General features: G+C 42.1%; 2 protein-coding genes across 7 annotated transcripts; one reads left to right on the top strand and one right to left on the bottom strand.

Annotated features, from left to right (window-relative positions):
* Positions 1 to 1021: 1021 nt before the first annotated feature.
* LRRIQ4 (leucine rich repeats and IQ motif containing 4) lies at positions 1022 to 5205 on the bottom strand. The gene is given in 8 exon segments (XM_061451102.1): positions 1022 to 2005; positions 2008 to 2064; positions 2067 to 2243; positions 2246 to 2318; positions 2321 to 2475; positions 2478 to 2733; positions 2735 to 2974; positions 5086 to 5205. Coding segments are annotated over 8 exon segments (1140 nt in total). The 3' UTR covers positions 1022 to 1943.
* Positions 4655 to 17011, top strand: LRRC34 (leucine rich repeat containing 34). Of its 6 annotated transcripts, XM_061452586.1 has the most exons (12): positions 5384 to 5419; positions 5727 to 5848; positions 6718 to 6842; positions 6981 to 7045; positions 7827 to 7910; positions 9539 to 9667; positions 11041 to 11136; positions 13015 to 13169; positions 13266 to 13421; positions 14835 to 14961; positions 15241 to 15440; positions 16957 to 17011. In XM_061452586.1, exons 2-12 carry the CDS (start codon positions 5733 to 5735, stop codon positions 17009 to 17011), a joined length of 1308 nt encoding a protein of 435 aa, XP_061308570.1. In that variant the 5' UTR covers positions 5384 to 5419; positions 5727 to 5732. The 6 variants fall into 6 exon arrangements, with proteins under 6 accessions (XP_061308567.1, XP_061308570.1, XP_061308565.1 ...); XM_061452583.1 differs by lacking the exons at positions 5384 to 5419; positions 16957 to 17011 and adding an exon at positions 4655 to 5158 and having other exon boundaries at positions 5730 to 5848; positions 15241 to 15517; XM_061452581.1 differs by lacking the exon at positions 16957 to 17011 and having other exon boundaries at positions 15241 to 15517.
* The last annotated feature ends 131 nt before the right edge of the window (positions 17012 to 17142 follow it).

Here is a 17142-nt window from a genome sequence, read left to right on the forward strand (position 1 = left end):
CAACTGGGAAACTGATGCTTTATCTGCTCTGTGAGAATCCCTGAATCACAGCTTTCCCACTTGAACCTCTCTCTCTAATTCAGTAAAGCAGCTGACCCATGTTTAATATCTGAGATTTCTTGTAATCTTACTGACTGGACTTCAGCATTGGGGTTTCTTGCTGTGAGACATAGTTGGGTCCTCATTCTCAGCTCCAAAGCACAATATGGACTGTTCACAACCTCACCACTTGCTGTTCATGATCCCTTTCTCGGTCCTTTGCCTTCTCAGTCTGTCATATCTATTGTGCCATTAAAAAGGTTTTATTAAAGCACTTCTATTAAATGTCCTGTCTATCTGCCAGTCTTCCTGGAAATCTCTTTCTTCCCATGATTTCCTCCTCCGCAGCCTCAGAATCATTCTTCTCTTTCTCTTTGCCTTCACTGAGGATGAAAAAATTTTGTAAGACACCTCCAAACAATCAAACCAGCATCAGTTACCTAATAAAATGGAAAATCAAAACTGAACCATCCCACTTTTCTGCACGCCCAGCTCTCCCCTGCCAGCAGGCGTGTTAATGATATTTCGGTATCCACTGATTCAAGAACCAAACAGAAATAAGGTCCATATCCTGGGTGCAGCATTTAGAAAGCACTACCTGGAGGTGGCGCTCTAGGAAGAGCTGGGTCTCAGCCTTCCTTCACCACCTCGTTCCAGATGCCAGCACCTTCTCTAGGGCAACACCTTCAAGGGGAGGGACAGCAGGACTGCAGCTCTGACCACCAGTTAAACTGAATAAAGAGGTCTGCTCCCACCCACTTGTGCATTTTAAATCACGGTGGCGGATCCCGGTGCTTCTCTGTGCTTTATGTATGCTGCAAATGAAATTCTGGAGGGGTTTAAGGAGTCATCGAGCAATACAGAATAAAAACTAGAAAAGGACATCAGATGTGTAGGCCAAACAGCTGTAAAGTGCTGTGGGAAGACATGGCTGCATATAAATTTGGCATACTAGAATTTAATAAGGGGTATATGTCATGGTTATTTTGAATAACAAAGGCGTTATGACATGGCAGGACCCAGAATCATTGCTGAATATTGCATTTTGCAGACTCCCTGCTTTAAAATAAGCCTGTTGTACACGGGTGTTTTACAAACTGTCACCAAGCTACCTCAGAGATGAGCTGTGACACTAAGGATTTGACAGCTTGCAGTCATTCAAAATACTGTTAACTAAAGACTGTCAAAACATCAGATAAGAGTTTTGCAGAAGTGTAGGGATACTCTCAAAACACCTTTTTACACCTCAGTTAAGACAGGATGGAAAGGCAGGTTCCGGCAGAAATGCATGTGTTCTGCCTGCCTGGAATCATCCTTCCAAACAAATCAAATGAACTGCAAATGTTAGTGGTGTTAAAGGCATTAATAATACTACATCCATTTTTAAATTGCCATCTGCTCTGTTTCAGTTTGTGGTAGAATCACAGAATGGTTTGGGTTGGAAGGGACCTTAAAGATAGTCCAGCTCCAACCCCCCTGCCACAGGCAGGGACACCTTCCACTAGACCAGGTTGCTCAAAGCCTCCTCCAACCTGGTTTTGAACACTTCCAGGGATGGCAGCCACAACTTCTCTGGGCAACCTGTGCCAGTGCCTCACTACCTTCACAGTATTGAGTCTAAGCAAATGCAGTTCTAACTTTCCAGTGTACACAAAAAAAAAAAATAAAGACTCAAAACAATGGAAGCAGGCTAGCCAATTGGGATTTCATCTTTGTAATTCAACACAAAGGTCAGTGTTTCCACATTCTTGCTTTCTTCTCCCTGCCTGAATACAGTGATGAATAACCCAGGTTCAGGTGCATACCAGGTGGTACATGCCTTCTCACTGTAGTAAAGAAAGATGGCACACAGCTGTAATGAAGAACTTAGATTTTGCAAAAGGGAGGTATCAATAAAATACAAATTAAAACAAAGGACCAAACAACTCCTGTATCTGATTGTCATCCAGGGCCAATACTTCCAGGATTTCATAGTGCATATTCCTTTAGGAATACCATCAAGGGAGTTGTCATTTATATAAACACAGAAAGGGACAACCAGCAGCAGATCTGGTGGGAACTTCTTCAGGCTGCAAGCAGTTTGAGCAGTCTCATTTCAGTGAGATTCTTCAAACCTGGGGGAAGCTTGTGCAGGAGATTATGAGACAGATCCAGCATAGCAAGCTTCTGGCAGTGTTGCAGTGAAGGAGGAATGGGGGAAAGTTATTAAAAGCTAAAAGTGGCTTAACTGGGTTTGTCAAAAAGCCTCCCTCTTCTGTGATGACACTGATTATATTTTGTACTTTAGATCTATTATTTCTGAATTAGCAATATGACAAAGCTCCTTGGGAAAACTTTCAAATCTTTTTCTGGAGGTAAATTTCCTTGATTTTTTTTTTTTTTTTTTTTTGAGGTTAACTCTTTCTTTAGGCAGACACTTGAGATGATTGTCAGAAGGCCAAGCAGTTCAATGTGATAGAGGTATCCACAGATCTGCACTGGAATTTCATGCCAGTTTGCTTTGTTAAGCCTGAGCTGACAAAGGGACTACAGCTTGCTGCAAACTACAAGAGAGAGGATTGTTACATCTAAGATCAGAGGAGATTTCATCTCCCCCAGTTCTTTGCATATATCTTGTATGTGATTCTGATCCAAGTAGGGGACCTTCATATGCCTCAGGCAATTTATGTCTCTGGGGATGCTTACAATCAGGTTCTACCCTCTTCCAGATATTCTAGACCAGCTATTCCAGATATTCTAGACTCAAGACCCCTGGCAAGACTGTTCAGTTACTTGTTGGATAAATCATTATGAAAAATATCCTCTGTGTGACACGTGTGGGAGAAAGAGCTTCATTCTCTGGCACTTTATTCAGTGGTATTTCTTGTGTATCATACTCAAAACCAACAGAATCAGCTTTGGGCCAGTGACTGCCCCCTGCACTGGCCTCTTGGCTCTACTGAGACTCAGCCATCTCTGCTCTGATTCGGAGAAAACTCCAGGCACAAACTCGCCAACAGAGTTTCAAGTTCACAAGCAGGTATTCTTTATTGCGGCGCCGGGAGATAGCTCCTCCTAACGTGCGTGCCCATATACAGGATACAGGCTATCCTTATATATGAGGCTACACATGAATTACATCATTTTCCAGAAAGTTTCCCACATGCATACAAAAAATGTGATGGTGGTCTTTAAGGGTTGTTTACTTCTCCCAACAATCTTCTGGCAGTCTTTGCAGCACCAGCTTGATTAACATTACAGGCATAGCAATCATCCTGTCCTTCTACTCACCATTTAAGTTTAACTGCTCCCATCCTGGACATCTGCTAGTCCCGGGATACTCCCCAGTAGATGTTTACACCAGTTTAGTGGGTTCACGAACACCACAAACACAGTAATCATCCTGTCCTTCTACTTATCAGTTAGTTTAACTGTGCCCATCCTGGATATCTGCTAGTCCCAGATTCTCCCCATCCCCAGGTCCGGTTTTTCTATTCTGCTTTTCATACACTTTTTGTACTAAGGTCCTAAGGACCTGAAACTATGTCAACTACCATCAAGCACCGCAGTTATTTTCCATTACAAAGCCATCGAACTTAATGTTACTTGGAACTGACTACATTGTGCTTTTGTGCCTCCTTGTCTCAGCTCCGTATTTCTAATTCCAGAAGATTAAAAAAACGAAAAATCACCAGTACTCAGGGACCTTCCTGTGCTAAGTTAAGTACTGACAGAATTCAGCATTTAGGGACTGGTTCCAGTCTCAAGCTGTGCCCCTGCAAGAAGCTATTTGTGTTCTTTGATCAAATCTCGCAGTACATACAGCAGGACCGTTATCTTTGAATCCCTTCATGTGAGGAATGTAGGAAATGTCCTCAAAGACTGAGGTCAGACTCAACAGCAAAGCAGAAATCTATTAAACGTTTTCGCAAAAACAGGTGCCCCAGTGAGGAGAGCTCACCCTGCTTACAGCCTTCTTTTAATCCCTACTCCAAACCGCAAAGTCCCTCCCTTGTTTCCCTGCTGGTTAGGTACTCAGAGGTTTACAGCCTTATCCGAAGCGCCTAAATTACTCACGTGAAGTCCTGCCCCTGTTTACATTTCCCACTACTCTATTTCAGGCAGCTCTTCTTACTTACACGTGTGCTCTTACGGTATAGTGGCCTACTTCCTCCGTCCCTCCCCATCCCTCCCCCCTTGAGCTTGGTTTCAAGTATCAAACCTTGTTCTAGCCCTTTTATTGCTCTGACTACAATGAGTTTCGGCTGAAATTTCCCGTCTATGTGCCAGCTTCCCCTTTGTCTTTTATTAGCACGCAAGCTATACTTAAAAGGCTGTAAAAGCAACGCAGGGGTATTTCTTACAAGTGCATTCGGAAGTGTCCCAACAGCCAAATTCAGAGAGTGAACTTGTGAAGTCAAGGGAGCTGGATAAAGCAATCTCCTTGTGTCTTGAAGGGCCCTATTTACAAACCCTGACATTTCTTCAGCTATGCTGATGGTAAAACTGGGAGAGTCCTGCTGGAGAAAGGTGGCACCCTGAGCCAGAGAGATGCCAGTGAATCTGGTATTTGACAATCCTCAAAGTTGTACTGTTGCCAGCAGCAAAAGAGCAAGAGGTGGGAAGGGAGAGACCCGATGTCTGGATAGAAGAAATCTCTCACTGGCATTTAAGGAATGCTAGGAGAAAATAGAGGTCAAGAGGTAGCTGACAGTCATCTCCTACTAAATACCCTTTTCTCTCCTGCGGTAGCCATTCTGTGAGGACATCATGTTTTCAGAGATGAATGGTTTCCAGGTGCCACCAAGATGAGAAGGAAGAACTGAGCAACCACCATGGGGGAGACGCATGCTGGGCTTCCCAGTCCAATTCAGATGTTGCACAAGGGTATTTTCTTCTTTATTGGCTCCAAGTTCAGTACTTGGGAGTGAGCCCCAGACGCTGTGGGACAGGAGAGTGTGCAATCCTAGCTTACTCGCTGCTGCGTACAAAGGCAATAGTGAAGCCACTAGCAGGATTAATTTGGTGGAAAGGACCAGCACAGACACCTTTGAAGTAACTGCTAACCCATGCAACCACGGAAACTTTTGCAAAGCCTCCTTGGAGACTGAGGGCAGACGGCTGAGTAAATACTCTGGGGGTGAGCTGATGAAGCACCCCTCCATACAGCGGTCGGGCACCACGCATGCGGCCGCTCTCCACAGTGAGGAGGGGAAGGGTGGCGGTGGGGCGTCATGCCAGGGCCATGGGCTGAGTCTGGCTGCCTTTGCCAGCTCCCTCCTGGAGGGCCTGTCACATCCTCCTTGGAAACAGGCTTCATTACCAACCGTTGTTAAGGTTGGGGCAGCCTGGCTCGCCCGCGGGCTGGCGCAGGGAGAGGGCGCCGGTGTGAATCGCTCAGGTAGGCCTGCGGAGGTCGGGGCTCGCCGCTTTTAGAGGGAGCAAAGGTCCTGCTTGTATGAATTCTAATTGTTAGCTCAGGTTCCTTGGGATGGCTTCAGGAACACATCCACAAATCCACATTTTTCCCGATTCTTTTCTTGTCTGTCTGTATCTGTTATTCATGTGCTGCATACCGGCAGTTGTAACCCTTTTCAGACCAAGCCCAGTTTTACTGTTATGCAAAGCGCAGCACGACAGCGCTTGGGTCTATGGTGATGTTGCTAGGCTGCAATAACGATGCAATAACGCTTTGTTTTGTTTTCCAGCAGGTCATGTCAGTTTGCCCAGATCTTCACCAGCACTATGTGCAGGTCTGCCAAAATTTGGGCCAACCTGAAAACCCTTTCATTGCTCATGTGCTTCAAGAAGCTGATAAAAATGATGAAATGTAAGGAAATAACGAACGATGTGTTTCAGATGCCTCTGAAAGTCTTAAGATAGCAGGACAAGGAGTTGAACAGTGAGAAAGTTCATGCAGTTTCAGGCTGAAACACAAATCATATTTAGCATTTACTGCTGAAGTTCTGGTTTGACTCATCTTGACATCATCTTGGCAGAAGTTTGTAGCTATATATCCCTTCTGGGCAGCTTTACAAGCAGTGAAATCAAAAAAGTGAAAAATGTACAGGATGGTGCCTTTGTGTCCCTTAAAAAAGCCAAAGCCAAACCCAAATTCTAACTCCCTTCCTTTTGTCTACTGTTTAAAAAAGCCTCAGCTGCATACAGTTAGCTTCCCTAAAACGTCTCTGAATCCTGCCAAGTTATTAACTACCCAAATTCTCTCTCATTATGTGTCTAGATAGGGCTTCCTCCCATGGATGCTCCTGGGGTCAAAGTTAATTATCCTTTCTAGAGAAAACCTGAGAAAATACAGCATGGTGAAATGGTTTGTGTTAGGTTTTGATCCTGAGGGCAGGTTAGGGTAAATAAATGAAAAGGAACAAGAAAATAGGAGATAATGAGGTAATCTCCAGGATAGTCTATATTTCCATCTGCCTTCCCCTCATCTTGCTTCTTCCTGCTTTTTGTGCATGTGTGCTAAGCAGCTGTGCAGTGTCCAGATTATCAGAAAGGACAGTGCTGAAGTACAGTTTGAATCACATTGTCTGCCATGGCATTACCAAAGGTCACAGCAGCAGCTAACTGCATGAAACACATCAGCGAGGGCAAGCCTGGATATACTTCCTATCTGGAGAGAGAATTCATTTATCTGTAGCATTTTACTTCTCCCCATGTGCTTACATTTTTATGTTTCAGCATATGGACAAAAGGGTTCACATTAAAAATAGCTGGAAATAGTCATCTAGTGCCTGTGCAGAGAGTTACAGATGACAGTCTTCAAGTTCTTGTCTCTGTCTTACGTACGGCTGCATTTGTCACAGGTAAGCTTTTTTTAATATACATTTAACCATTGCTGTGTTAATATAAGAAAACTTAAGCAGGGTTTGTTTTGGTTTCTTTTTCAGAGATCAGTTCATTGTAGATATGCATCTGTCACATTCTTCGTTCATCTTTTTCAGGTTTGGATCTTAGGTATAATGTATTGACTGATGCTGGAGCAAAGACCATGGCAACATTCCTCCAGGTGCCACAGTGATGTTTCTCTTCCAGCAACTTGTAATTTATTTGGTTGTGATAATATTTGTATGTGCTGTATTGGAGACAAGAGTGCAATTGTTTGGCAAAATTTCAGTACTTTTTACTTTCACATCCAAATCCATCCTACTAAAATCTCAGATTGTATTCTCTGGGAAGATCTTTCATTTCTAGTAGAACACCCTTGGACATCTGGCTAAGGTGTCCAAAAGAAAGAACGGTTGAATAAATTGTGGGGCTTTTAGGCTTACCGTTCAGTTTAACGAAGGAGGTCATGGAAGTGTCAGATGTCCCAGGGCGTTTGTTTTAGATACTTATCACCTCTGTTAGACTTTCTGTAGGTCTAAACATAGAAAACTTTAATGCTGCCTTTTTGTCATTGTAAGCACTGGAATAGAGATGGAAAATGGTGAGTTACCACTTGGTGCCTGTGTTCCTGGAGCTCAGGGTGTGCCATGAGGTTTGCAAAGTGCCTGAAGGTCTGCATCTGAGCTTGACCACCTGCCTCGTTTGGTCATGCTGAGCACTTGGGTTCGCAAGTGGTTTCTGTAAGCACCCTGAGGACATGTTTTTTATGTGCTACATGTTTTTCTGCCTTTTCCTCATCATCTGACACTGGCATTCTTTAACTACTTCTCCAAATCAAGGGCTGTCTGAAATGCAGTAAAGGTCAGAGGTTTTAAGTACAAGTGTGATGCATATCCTCTTTGAAAACTGCAGGCTTGCTCTGGAAAGGAGTCTGATTGCTTTCTGATTTGTTTGTGCCTCAGGAAAGCTCCTCTCTGAGGTACCTGAACCTGATGTTTAATAATATTGGCACAAGTGGAGCAGAACTGATAGCAAAAGCGCTCCATGTGAGTATTTGCCTGGCAGATTTAAACAATGGTATCTCGTTTGATATTTTTGCTTTTGAGGAACTGTACTAGCTGTCCTGCCAACATCAGAGCTGGCTGAAGGGGCCCTCTCTCTTCGGTCCATTCAGTGGTTTACTGTATCACAGGGACTGCTTGTTTTCTCAAAGCAAACTTCAGAAATTAGGTTTCACACAAGAAAACGTTGTACTGTGCTGCCATTAACACTTAATTATCACAACTATCACAGCTGGATTTTTCCAAGTGAAAAATGCTCTGCTGTGGGATATGCAGTGCCATCAATTTCTTCTTTTAAAAGAAAAGAATTGCATTATTTTTACCTGTACCTCGATGTCAGTATTTGTCTGGATTCAAGATGTCTCAGCCATGTTTTCAAAACTCTGCCTTGCAGCAGCATCATAAAAAAAAGTCTGTTATTTTTAATGTGGCTTCCCAAGGAAATGAGGCTTGTGTGCATGATTTGTAGTGTTTGTGAAATGAGACTCATGTGAGCTCGCTGTTCCTCCTTCACAGTCTTTGGACTCTGAACCGACTTCAGCTAAATTTGACAGGCCACCAGAGCACTAAGGTTGTACAGTAGATCATACCGGGCTTGCAAGCAGCCACCAAAGCACTGAGGTTGTACAGTAGATCATTCTGGGCTTGCAAGCAGCCCCCAAAGCTCTTTGTACAGCCCCAGCAGCATTTGCTGGGTTTGCTGAGCAGGCAGATGGCAGGACCTCTGGGCTGCATGGGTTCCTGCTGCCATTGGGCCAGGCAGGGAAGTCTGGGGGTGAAGGTAGGTTGTTATTGAGGGAGGGAGAGGGAAGAAGATGGCTGGAGTGAGGTACTGCATCAGGTGAAGGTGTGCTGGGGACATGTGAAGACCTCAAACCTGTATGAAACTGGGCTTCATTAGTTCTGCTGCTAACAACTACTTGGTTTGTAATCTCTTCCTCAAATGTGATCTCTGGTAATAAGTGATTATAAAGGAAATAAAAATACAAAGCTACTCTGCATTTCATTTTGGGCTTTAACAGTTGAATAGCCGTTTTATATCCATTGAAATTCTATGGAGGGTGAGGGGAAAGATGCTGATTTTCTAGACCTCTGATCAGAACTTTATATTGCCAGTGATGCCTCCACTCCTGCAAAGACTTGCACATTGGTTTGACTCTACTAAGTAGTCCTACTGAAGGTGACCGGCTTCACTGAGCTTCGACTGGTCATGTGCTTTAAAAGCCGATGAAAAATAAAGCAAACTATATTCTTGCTTAAAACACTTACTAGATTTAAATCAGTTTTGTTATAATTTACATTTCAGATGCCAATTCAGGCAGATTTATTTAGGCAGGATTATTTTTGTGCGTGTGAGATTTGTCAACTTGGGAGAAACAAAAGTTCTCAAATATTTGAGTTTTGCTTCCAGACTCTCATGCATTTCATTCCACTGAGGAAAGCCTGAGCCAACAGATTAGTCAGTGTTATCACTTAAACACGATTCTTCTGGAGGGTTGTTTTGTCTTTGTGTGACAGCCAGCAGGATTCACAGGGGAAAGGACAGTGTTGTTTTTCAGGCCGCTTCAAAGGCATTGATTTTTTTTTCTGTCTCCTATTTTTATTTTGTTTAGGGGAATAAAACTCTTCTGCATATGAGAATGACTGGGAACAAAATAGGAGACAAAGGTGGGATGTTCTTTGCTTCAATGCTACAAATTAATTCAACCTTGGAGAAGTTGGATCTTGGAGACTGTGATATAGTGAGTAACCCACTGAAATAATCAGCAATGACCTAAGTCTTTCAAGGATATTACAAAGGTTCTGCACTACTTAATGAGGGGAAAATGCCATCTGTTGACATTGATTTTACATTTTGTGGTAGCAATATATAATATTGCAGTGTGTACTTGGACAAGCATGTTGCATACACCTGAGAAGTCACAACTGATGATGTATATGAGCCACTATGTCCCTGGGAATTCAACTGCTTGGCTTTCACATTTTCTGAGATTTGTTTCTGCTGTTCATTTTTGTTGTGCTGCCTAAGTCCTGTGTAAGTCATGTTGAAGGAAGGACTTCTTATTCCCTGGAGGCACTTTTCCTTCGGAAGTATCCAGTGCACCTGAAAGTAGCCCAGTCCCATAGCTCTGTTGCTCCTATCAGGCTTCAGTCCCTAAAGGACATAAGCACAACAGTGCTGAATTGAGCAGAAAGGCTGCTCAAAATGATCCTGATTTGATCCTAAATAACCTGGTGTCTCCTGGAGTCATGAGCAGGGAGATCGTGAGGATAGGAATGCCTCCATGGACTAAACAGGGTGCTTCCTACTCTAGCCAGTATAAAAACCTGTGGATAGCTTTTAAATCCTATATTCGTTTCCTGGAATTGCAGAATTTGCTCCTAAACTAGAAGGGGGAATACCTCAGGAAGTGTGCTGGGTGTTACGAATACATAAACAAGGGAAGTGTAGCCAGTGTAGGATTTATTTGAAAGCTTAATGTGTTTATGCTTGGTAGGGAGTTCGTAGAGAGTTGGTTTAGAATGAAGGGGCTTTGGGTGCAGACCAGCCTAACTGGAAAATAGCACAAATATAAATCAGTGAGCAAACTAGAAGGAAATAAAAAAAATCCAAATTGGCCTGTATTCTAGACTGTATTCTTTGTACCACATTATTCACATTTAGTGTGAATTTACCTAGTAGATAAATGTTAGCTAAGACTTTTATCATAGACTTCAGGGAAAACACACAAGCTGGTTTTGCTTCATAAATTAGGAAAACCAAAATAGAGGATCAATTAAATGGATGAGTATCTTTGAGATGCATTATTCTTGGTTTTTATTTTCCGAGTTGCCAAATTTCCTAGTCATTTGTACTACTGAGATGAATTCCACTCTATTATTCCACGGGGAGCTGGCACTGGTATTATCAGAAAATACATTGTGTGTCTGTAAGCACTTGCCAGCTGCATTTGTATCTCTCCAGAGTGCATGGGGGCAGAAATAACAGTATTTCTAATCTGAGCCCATTTGATGTTTTTGATCTTCTGACAATCAATTCTAGGAAGTTGCGGTAATGTTAGCTTGATTTATACATCAAATAGTTTTTTTCTAAAGAGTTTATTTTTATTTCCAGGGTGTGCAATGTCTAATAGCAACAGCAGCAGCCCTGAATCAGAACAAATCAGTCAAAGCAATAAACCTAAATCGTCCTTTACTGTTCAGCCAAGAGGTATGTAAGCAGACTGTAGTTTTAGCTGAGGGAAGCATAGTAAAGTCAGTACTTACGCCTTTATGTACATCTGAACTGCATGGCTCTCTGTGTTTCCTTACAAAGTGAAGTAAATTGTTGCAGAAATACTCTTTCTCTCTTTCTGTGCCAAGTTTTGTGCAATCACAGGCTGCCGCGGTTTAACTAGAAGGTTAATTGTTTAAAAATTGCTTTCTTGGTACATACACTTTTGTTAAATCATGAGCTAATGGAAAGGGCTTGATATTGGAGAACCAAGTATTCCTTCTGCTGTTACAGTGTGGAGAGTTTCATGCATAGTTCAGCAAATGGGGAGAAATGGTGTTCAGCAGGAAATGAGAGGAAGAACAAAAGACTGCTATTTATCTCAGCAGTGCAATACCCGCAGCTTAAAGAAGAAAGGCACGCTTTAACAATACGCCATAATCACTGGAATGTGTGGTTGTTTTACTGCGTGAACTTGAAGCACAAATTTAACAAATGAACGCACCTCATCAATGTAAACCCTACTATGCATTTGTTACCCAAAAGGAAGACGTAATCCTTCCGGAACAATCAAGCGCTGAAAAGAGAATCTACAAGTACAGATACACAGAGCTGTGGGGCTTTTGCTTGCAGGCATGCAGCTTCTGCTCCTTGCTTTTCCTGCTGAAGTCTTGGCTGTAAAGCTGCTTCTAGCGGTCGTTTCACCAGACTGGCAGCAATTCTCGGGTGTCTGTGCTATGGACAGTATTTTCCTGCTGGTAGGATAATGAAATTGAACTGTTGTGAAGGCCAGATCTTCCTAAATTCCCACAGTTTAAGCAGGTTTTAGTTGTTTCTTTTCTACTAAGACAGGGCTTGATCTACCTAACCCCAGTTTTAGAAGTCAATTTAAAATACTGCTATTGAAAATAAATACCAGTAAGGGCACGGTCTGTACCTGTGAGATTCTACTAGCCGCTGTTCCTACCTTCAATTCTCTAATTTTCTGAGGCCTCTAGGTTGTTCCCTCATTTTTGGCTCTAAGTATTCACTCATTATTTTCTTATCAAAACTTCAAAATGAACTGAGTCTTACAATGACAGAAGGTATATTTTTTCCTGTAGCAATCCTATTTCTTTTGATGAAATAATAGACTAGCATCATAACAAAGTACTTTTAATGTTAGTGAGGACTAACTCAAACATTCAGTTTAAGAGCATTGACTGGAAGGAAAACTAATTGGACATAATGATTCAAACACTGATGCTTTTGGTATCTGCAGGGATGTATATAGCACTATCAATGTGCATATATCTTTCCAGTATTTTATTTATTTATTTCAGTATAATCCTTATATATTGTTTCCCAGCTATTTTTAATACAATACACAACAATAGAACATTACTGATGACCAAACTGACAGGCTGAGAGAGTTGGGCTTGTTCAGAGAATAGAAATCTTGGGGGAGACCTTACAACAGCCTTCCAGTTCCTAAAGGGAATTTATGAAGAAATCTGGAGAAGGGCTTTTTACAAGGCATATAGGAATATGACAATTGGAGCTGGCTTTAAACTGACAGAGGGGAGATTTTGATATTCAGAAGTTCTTCACTGTAAGAGTGTTGAGTCACTGGCACAGGCTGCCCAGAGAAGCTGTGTCTGACCCATCCCTGGCAGTGTTCAAGGCCAGGTTGGACAGAGCTTGGAAAAACCTGTTGCAGTGGAAGGTGTCCCTGCCCATGGCAGGGGGGGTGGAACTGGATGAGCTTTAAGGTGGCTTCCAACCATTCTATGATTCTATGAAATCTTTCTGGTGGTTGTGAATCTCCCTTTTACTGAAACAAGACTATATTTTTTCTCAAAGTATAGCTTAATAAGACTCAGTGTATGTTCTTAGGAAGAGACCACACTTCATCTAGCTCTGATGTTGAAAAATAACTCTTCTCTTGTGGAGCTACACTTGTGCAAGCATGAAATGAAAAACTTTGGTGTGGAGAGACTGTGTGAGGCTTTGTATGAAAACTCCAGCGTGAGATACCTTAATCTTGCCTGGTAAGAGTTTTTAAGTGACACAGCCCTGACTAACATTAGAAACTCATTTTCTTATCACCTTTTTAAGGAAAAAATGTGTGCATCTCTCTCTTTCAGTAATAAAATAACCAGTGACGGTGTAAAATTTCTGGGAAAACTACTAAAATGGAACCAGACCCTGCAAATCCTAGATCTTAATGCAAACCAAATAGAAGATGATGGAGCCGTCTACCTGAGTGAGGCCTTGGCTTTGTACAACAGGACTCTTCAGGCGTTAGTATTTACAGTTTCCCCAGAATCTGCAGGTGTAAGGAACTTGGGCTTTGCAGTGTCTGAGCTGACATCAAAACTGTGTGCTTTGATGTTGATCAAAATGGAAAAGTCAGGAAGTTCTATACTTTTTGGTCCGTTTTTCCTTCTCGGGGTGAAAAAACCGTGATGGATTGGGTAGGATTCTTTTGCTAAGCATAGGTTTTTCCTCCTATGAGAGATGCCCTGAGACCTGTGCTGGAAGTGAGCCACAGGTCCTCTTAGAGCCCTGCAGCTGGAGGCCAGGCCCGAGATACTAATGTATTTTGTGCAGCACAAGAAGCCTGTGTTTGGTAACTGAATGAGCTAAAGGAGTAAAACACAAGGCCAAGACATGCCGTTCAGCCCCACATGCTAACACCTTGTGTTTACATTCCTGCACTTCCAGGATTGCTCTCTACTCACTTTATCTTTCGTGTACTTTTTTTTTTTATACCTTGTATCCACTGCTGTGTGGCCTGACATACACCTTTTCTTCTCTTTAGGGCTTTTTGGGGCTGATGTTTGGCTCAGCTTTGTAGTAGTTCATCTTACATGTGATTCACAGTTTTTACAGTCGTTCTGAGGGACATGTGGCGGGGGAGGAAATTAGATCTTGTTAGTTCTTTTTGCATCTTTAAAGCATAGGTCCCTGTGGTACACAACCAAAACCAAGCAGGAGCTGTACAGCTTTCAGAATTTTAAGATGATAAGACTCCATGCAGGGATAAGGCACTATATTTGTTGATTCTTATCTTCCATACTTAAGAAAATCCTCTAAGTTAGCTTCTGAGTGAACCCAAAAGAGCTGTAATCTCTCCATCAGGGTGTATTTTGTAGCCGGCATTAAACCATGCCCTGGCAGGATGTAAAAGCTGATCAAAGGCGTTACCTGAAGCCATTAGTTTTAAGTAGCAGACTGAGGAGGTGGTGGCTGCTAGGTGCCTCTGAAAGCCTTCCAGGTTCACTCATATAAAAATAACTGCCACTGCACAAAGATCAAAGCTTAGCTTGGAGAAATGCCAGGGCTTGGGCTTCAAGGCAGAGGAGAGATGAGACCTGGCCACCAGGCAGTCAGCCACTGAGATTGAAGAAGTAAGTAGTGAACAACCTGGTATGGCTGCACCAGTCATGGAAATGGCTTGAGAAATGGTACAAGTCCATAGTCCAAACTGCCTTTAGCAACATGGGAAAGATTTTATAGTAGGACTGGCCTTGATACAAATAAATATTTATTAATAACATATGTAGAATTTCAATATACTTATCAGATATATAATAATATGTAATAATAAAATATAAAATAAGAGTAAATCATAGTTAAACTCTTGGTTTTGACCAAGAGATGGGAATTCTGTGGTTTAGCACACATTTGCACAACTATTTTCTCTGGTTTAGGTTGTCAGTAGTAAGCAACAATATAAGTGGCAAAGGACTTGTAGCTCTTTCAGAGGCAATGAAAACAAACACAGAACTTTCCTGTATTTACATCTGGGGGAACAAATTTGATGAAGCCACCTGTATGGTAAGTGCTTGCTTCTGAACTCCTCTGAGAGGGTTGGAGTTTGTTTATCCTAGTTCATGTTTACAGTCATTGTAAAAATGACAATAATTAGTGAGCAAGATACTTGATTAACTATGGGGTTTATTTAAATAATTATAATATGGTGGTGCTGTAATGAGACTCACCGGACATCAGCATACTGAAATAATCAAATACTCTCCTGTCGTGTGTTATCTTCTAAAGACTTCACTGCAATCAAGAGAATATTCTGTGTCTCATTCTTGGTTTTACTCATTTCAGGCACTTTCAGAATTAATTCAGATGGGCCGCCTGAAACTTAACTGCACAGACGTGGAGCCTTATGAAGTGGATGGGCACATTTACCTTGCAGAGCTCTCCCATGGCCTGCAGAAGCATTACTACTGGACACCAAGTTATTGGGCAGTGACAAAAAAGGATGCTAATGCCAGTCTGGCAATTGCAGCTGTTTCAGAATACTTGTGAGTGAGGTAGCAGCTTGAAGCATTCGGTATGCTTGAGCTTTTCCTGTCTGGTTTCTAGAAAACAAGATTGTATCGATATCATACTTGCTGCATGTTGTTTCTTAGGGTCTTTAGTCTGGAAAGAATCTAAACCTGCTCGAAATGGCATTAAAGTATTGAACCAATGACTTTAAAATTTGTTGATAAGTAACAGCCAATATATTAAGAGCCTACTAATACGAAAATGCATTATTTCTGCTGCAATCATTTCTATTGCACACTGTCTTCTTTGCCTTACCATGACTAGCTGTAGTTCCAGAGTTCCTAGGTGAGAAATTTAGTGAAATGACATGCTCAGAGGAAAACATTTTCACCACAGGAGTGCATGAAGAGTGACATTAGGTATCATTAACAGTAATGGAGAGTAAACCAGTCACTGCCCAGAGGCATATGAAGGGTTTAGACTGCAGCAGTGCAGAGGCATGAAGTGAACTCTCAGCAGCTAACTACCCTGCTCTATTTAGATGACCTTCTCAGACCAAATGCTTCTTATTTAGAAAAGATGCAGAGGCTGGATCAGAGCAGTTGCAGAGCATCTGAGTGGAGTGTCCTGACCACCAGGCTGCTGCAGGTGAAGAGCTGCTGTTGCCCTTCCTGGGCTGTGATCTCTGCCGTTGGGTTTCCATATAGCTGGGAGAGCCCATATGCAATGTTACTGCATCTCTGCAGGTTGGAGTACAGCCAGGCAGATCAAGCTGACAAAATCTTACACCCAGGACTACCGCTGGGCAGCAACTTTACTTGATAGCAAATCAGATATACTGCAGAAGAAGATTCCTGCTGAAACAGGAAGGTTTGGGTAAATCTGTTTGTTGCTACTGTGCTCTACATACACTCTCCTTTTACTTAGTAATGGTGCTTTTGATCTCTTTTCAAGAATAACCTTTTTTTAAACCCAAGTTAAATTAACCTAATCATTAAGCCACTATAATGCTGGGACTTTAAAGCTGGTATTTTGATTAGCTTGCAACTTGTACTTGTTCCTTGTACAACAAATGATAATCACCCACCAACCTTGGTGTCTTTTCTTCCTGTCTCTTAAAAATTAAGAAGTAGCTACGTGGCAACTCTTCTGCACAAATAAGACAACATATACACACAATGGTAGTTAAACATTGTTTAATGATTTGGGTACAGACTTTGTAGAATTTTGGGAACCACTCGGCTTGTTTCCTTCTTCCACCCACTCTGCTCATACCTGTAGAAGTCACTAGATGTGGAGGCGTTCTGTTGTTTGGTTGGGTTTTTTCATTCCTCCCACCCCAGTCACAAATGAGCCAGGCTCTGTTGCTCCAAAAAGCACTTACTGTCATAAGAGGACTTAAGAGGTAAATCCACAGAGCAGGTATGTTTGTTCCATGTACCTGTACAGGGTCCTCCTAACTTGTACTTGTCTTGTTAAGTAGAAAGCCCACACATCACACTGAAAACCCTGTTCTAGAGAGAAGCTTATAGTTTAACTGTGGTTAAACAGGAAAAACAGAGCAATGAGAACAAAAATTAAGGATACACTGAATGTGATTGTTTGAGAACAAGCTACATGCTACAAAAACTTCTAAGTTTAAAAATAATTAGATGAGACTGTATTATCAAATATCAAAGTTGGTGTTTTCATGGGCATTGCTGCACTGGAGCTCTGCAGGTTACATTCCGATAGAGT

The sequence above is a fragment of the Pezoporus flaviventris genome, unplaced genomic scaffold (assembly GCF_033815535.1).
Source record: "Pezoporus flaviventris isolate CSIRO_AGI_PZ_B2104156 unplaced genomic scaffold, CSIRO_AGI_Pfla_v1 ptg000013l, whole genome shotgun sequence".
Taxonomy (NCBI): Eukaryota; Metazoa; Chordata; class Aves; order Psittaciformes; family Psittacidae; genus Pezoporus; species Pezoporus flaviventris.

Bases quoted from the DNA above. Each gene is read 5' to 3' on its own strand.
- LRRC34 (XM_061452580.1), top strand. From the start codon at position 5,670: ATGGTGATGTTGCTAGGCTGCAATAACGATGCAATAACGCTTTGTTTT. The intron at 11,137-13,014 runs GTATGTAAGCAG...GTATGTTCTTAG, and splicing joins CTTTACTGTTCAGCCAAGAG to GAAGAGACCACACTTCATCT. The intron at 13,170-13,265 runs GTAAGAGTTTTT...TCTCTCTTTCAG, and splicing joins AGATACCTTAATCTTGCCTG to TAATAAAATAACCAGTGACG.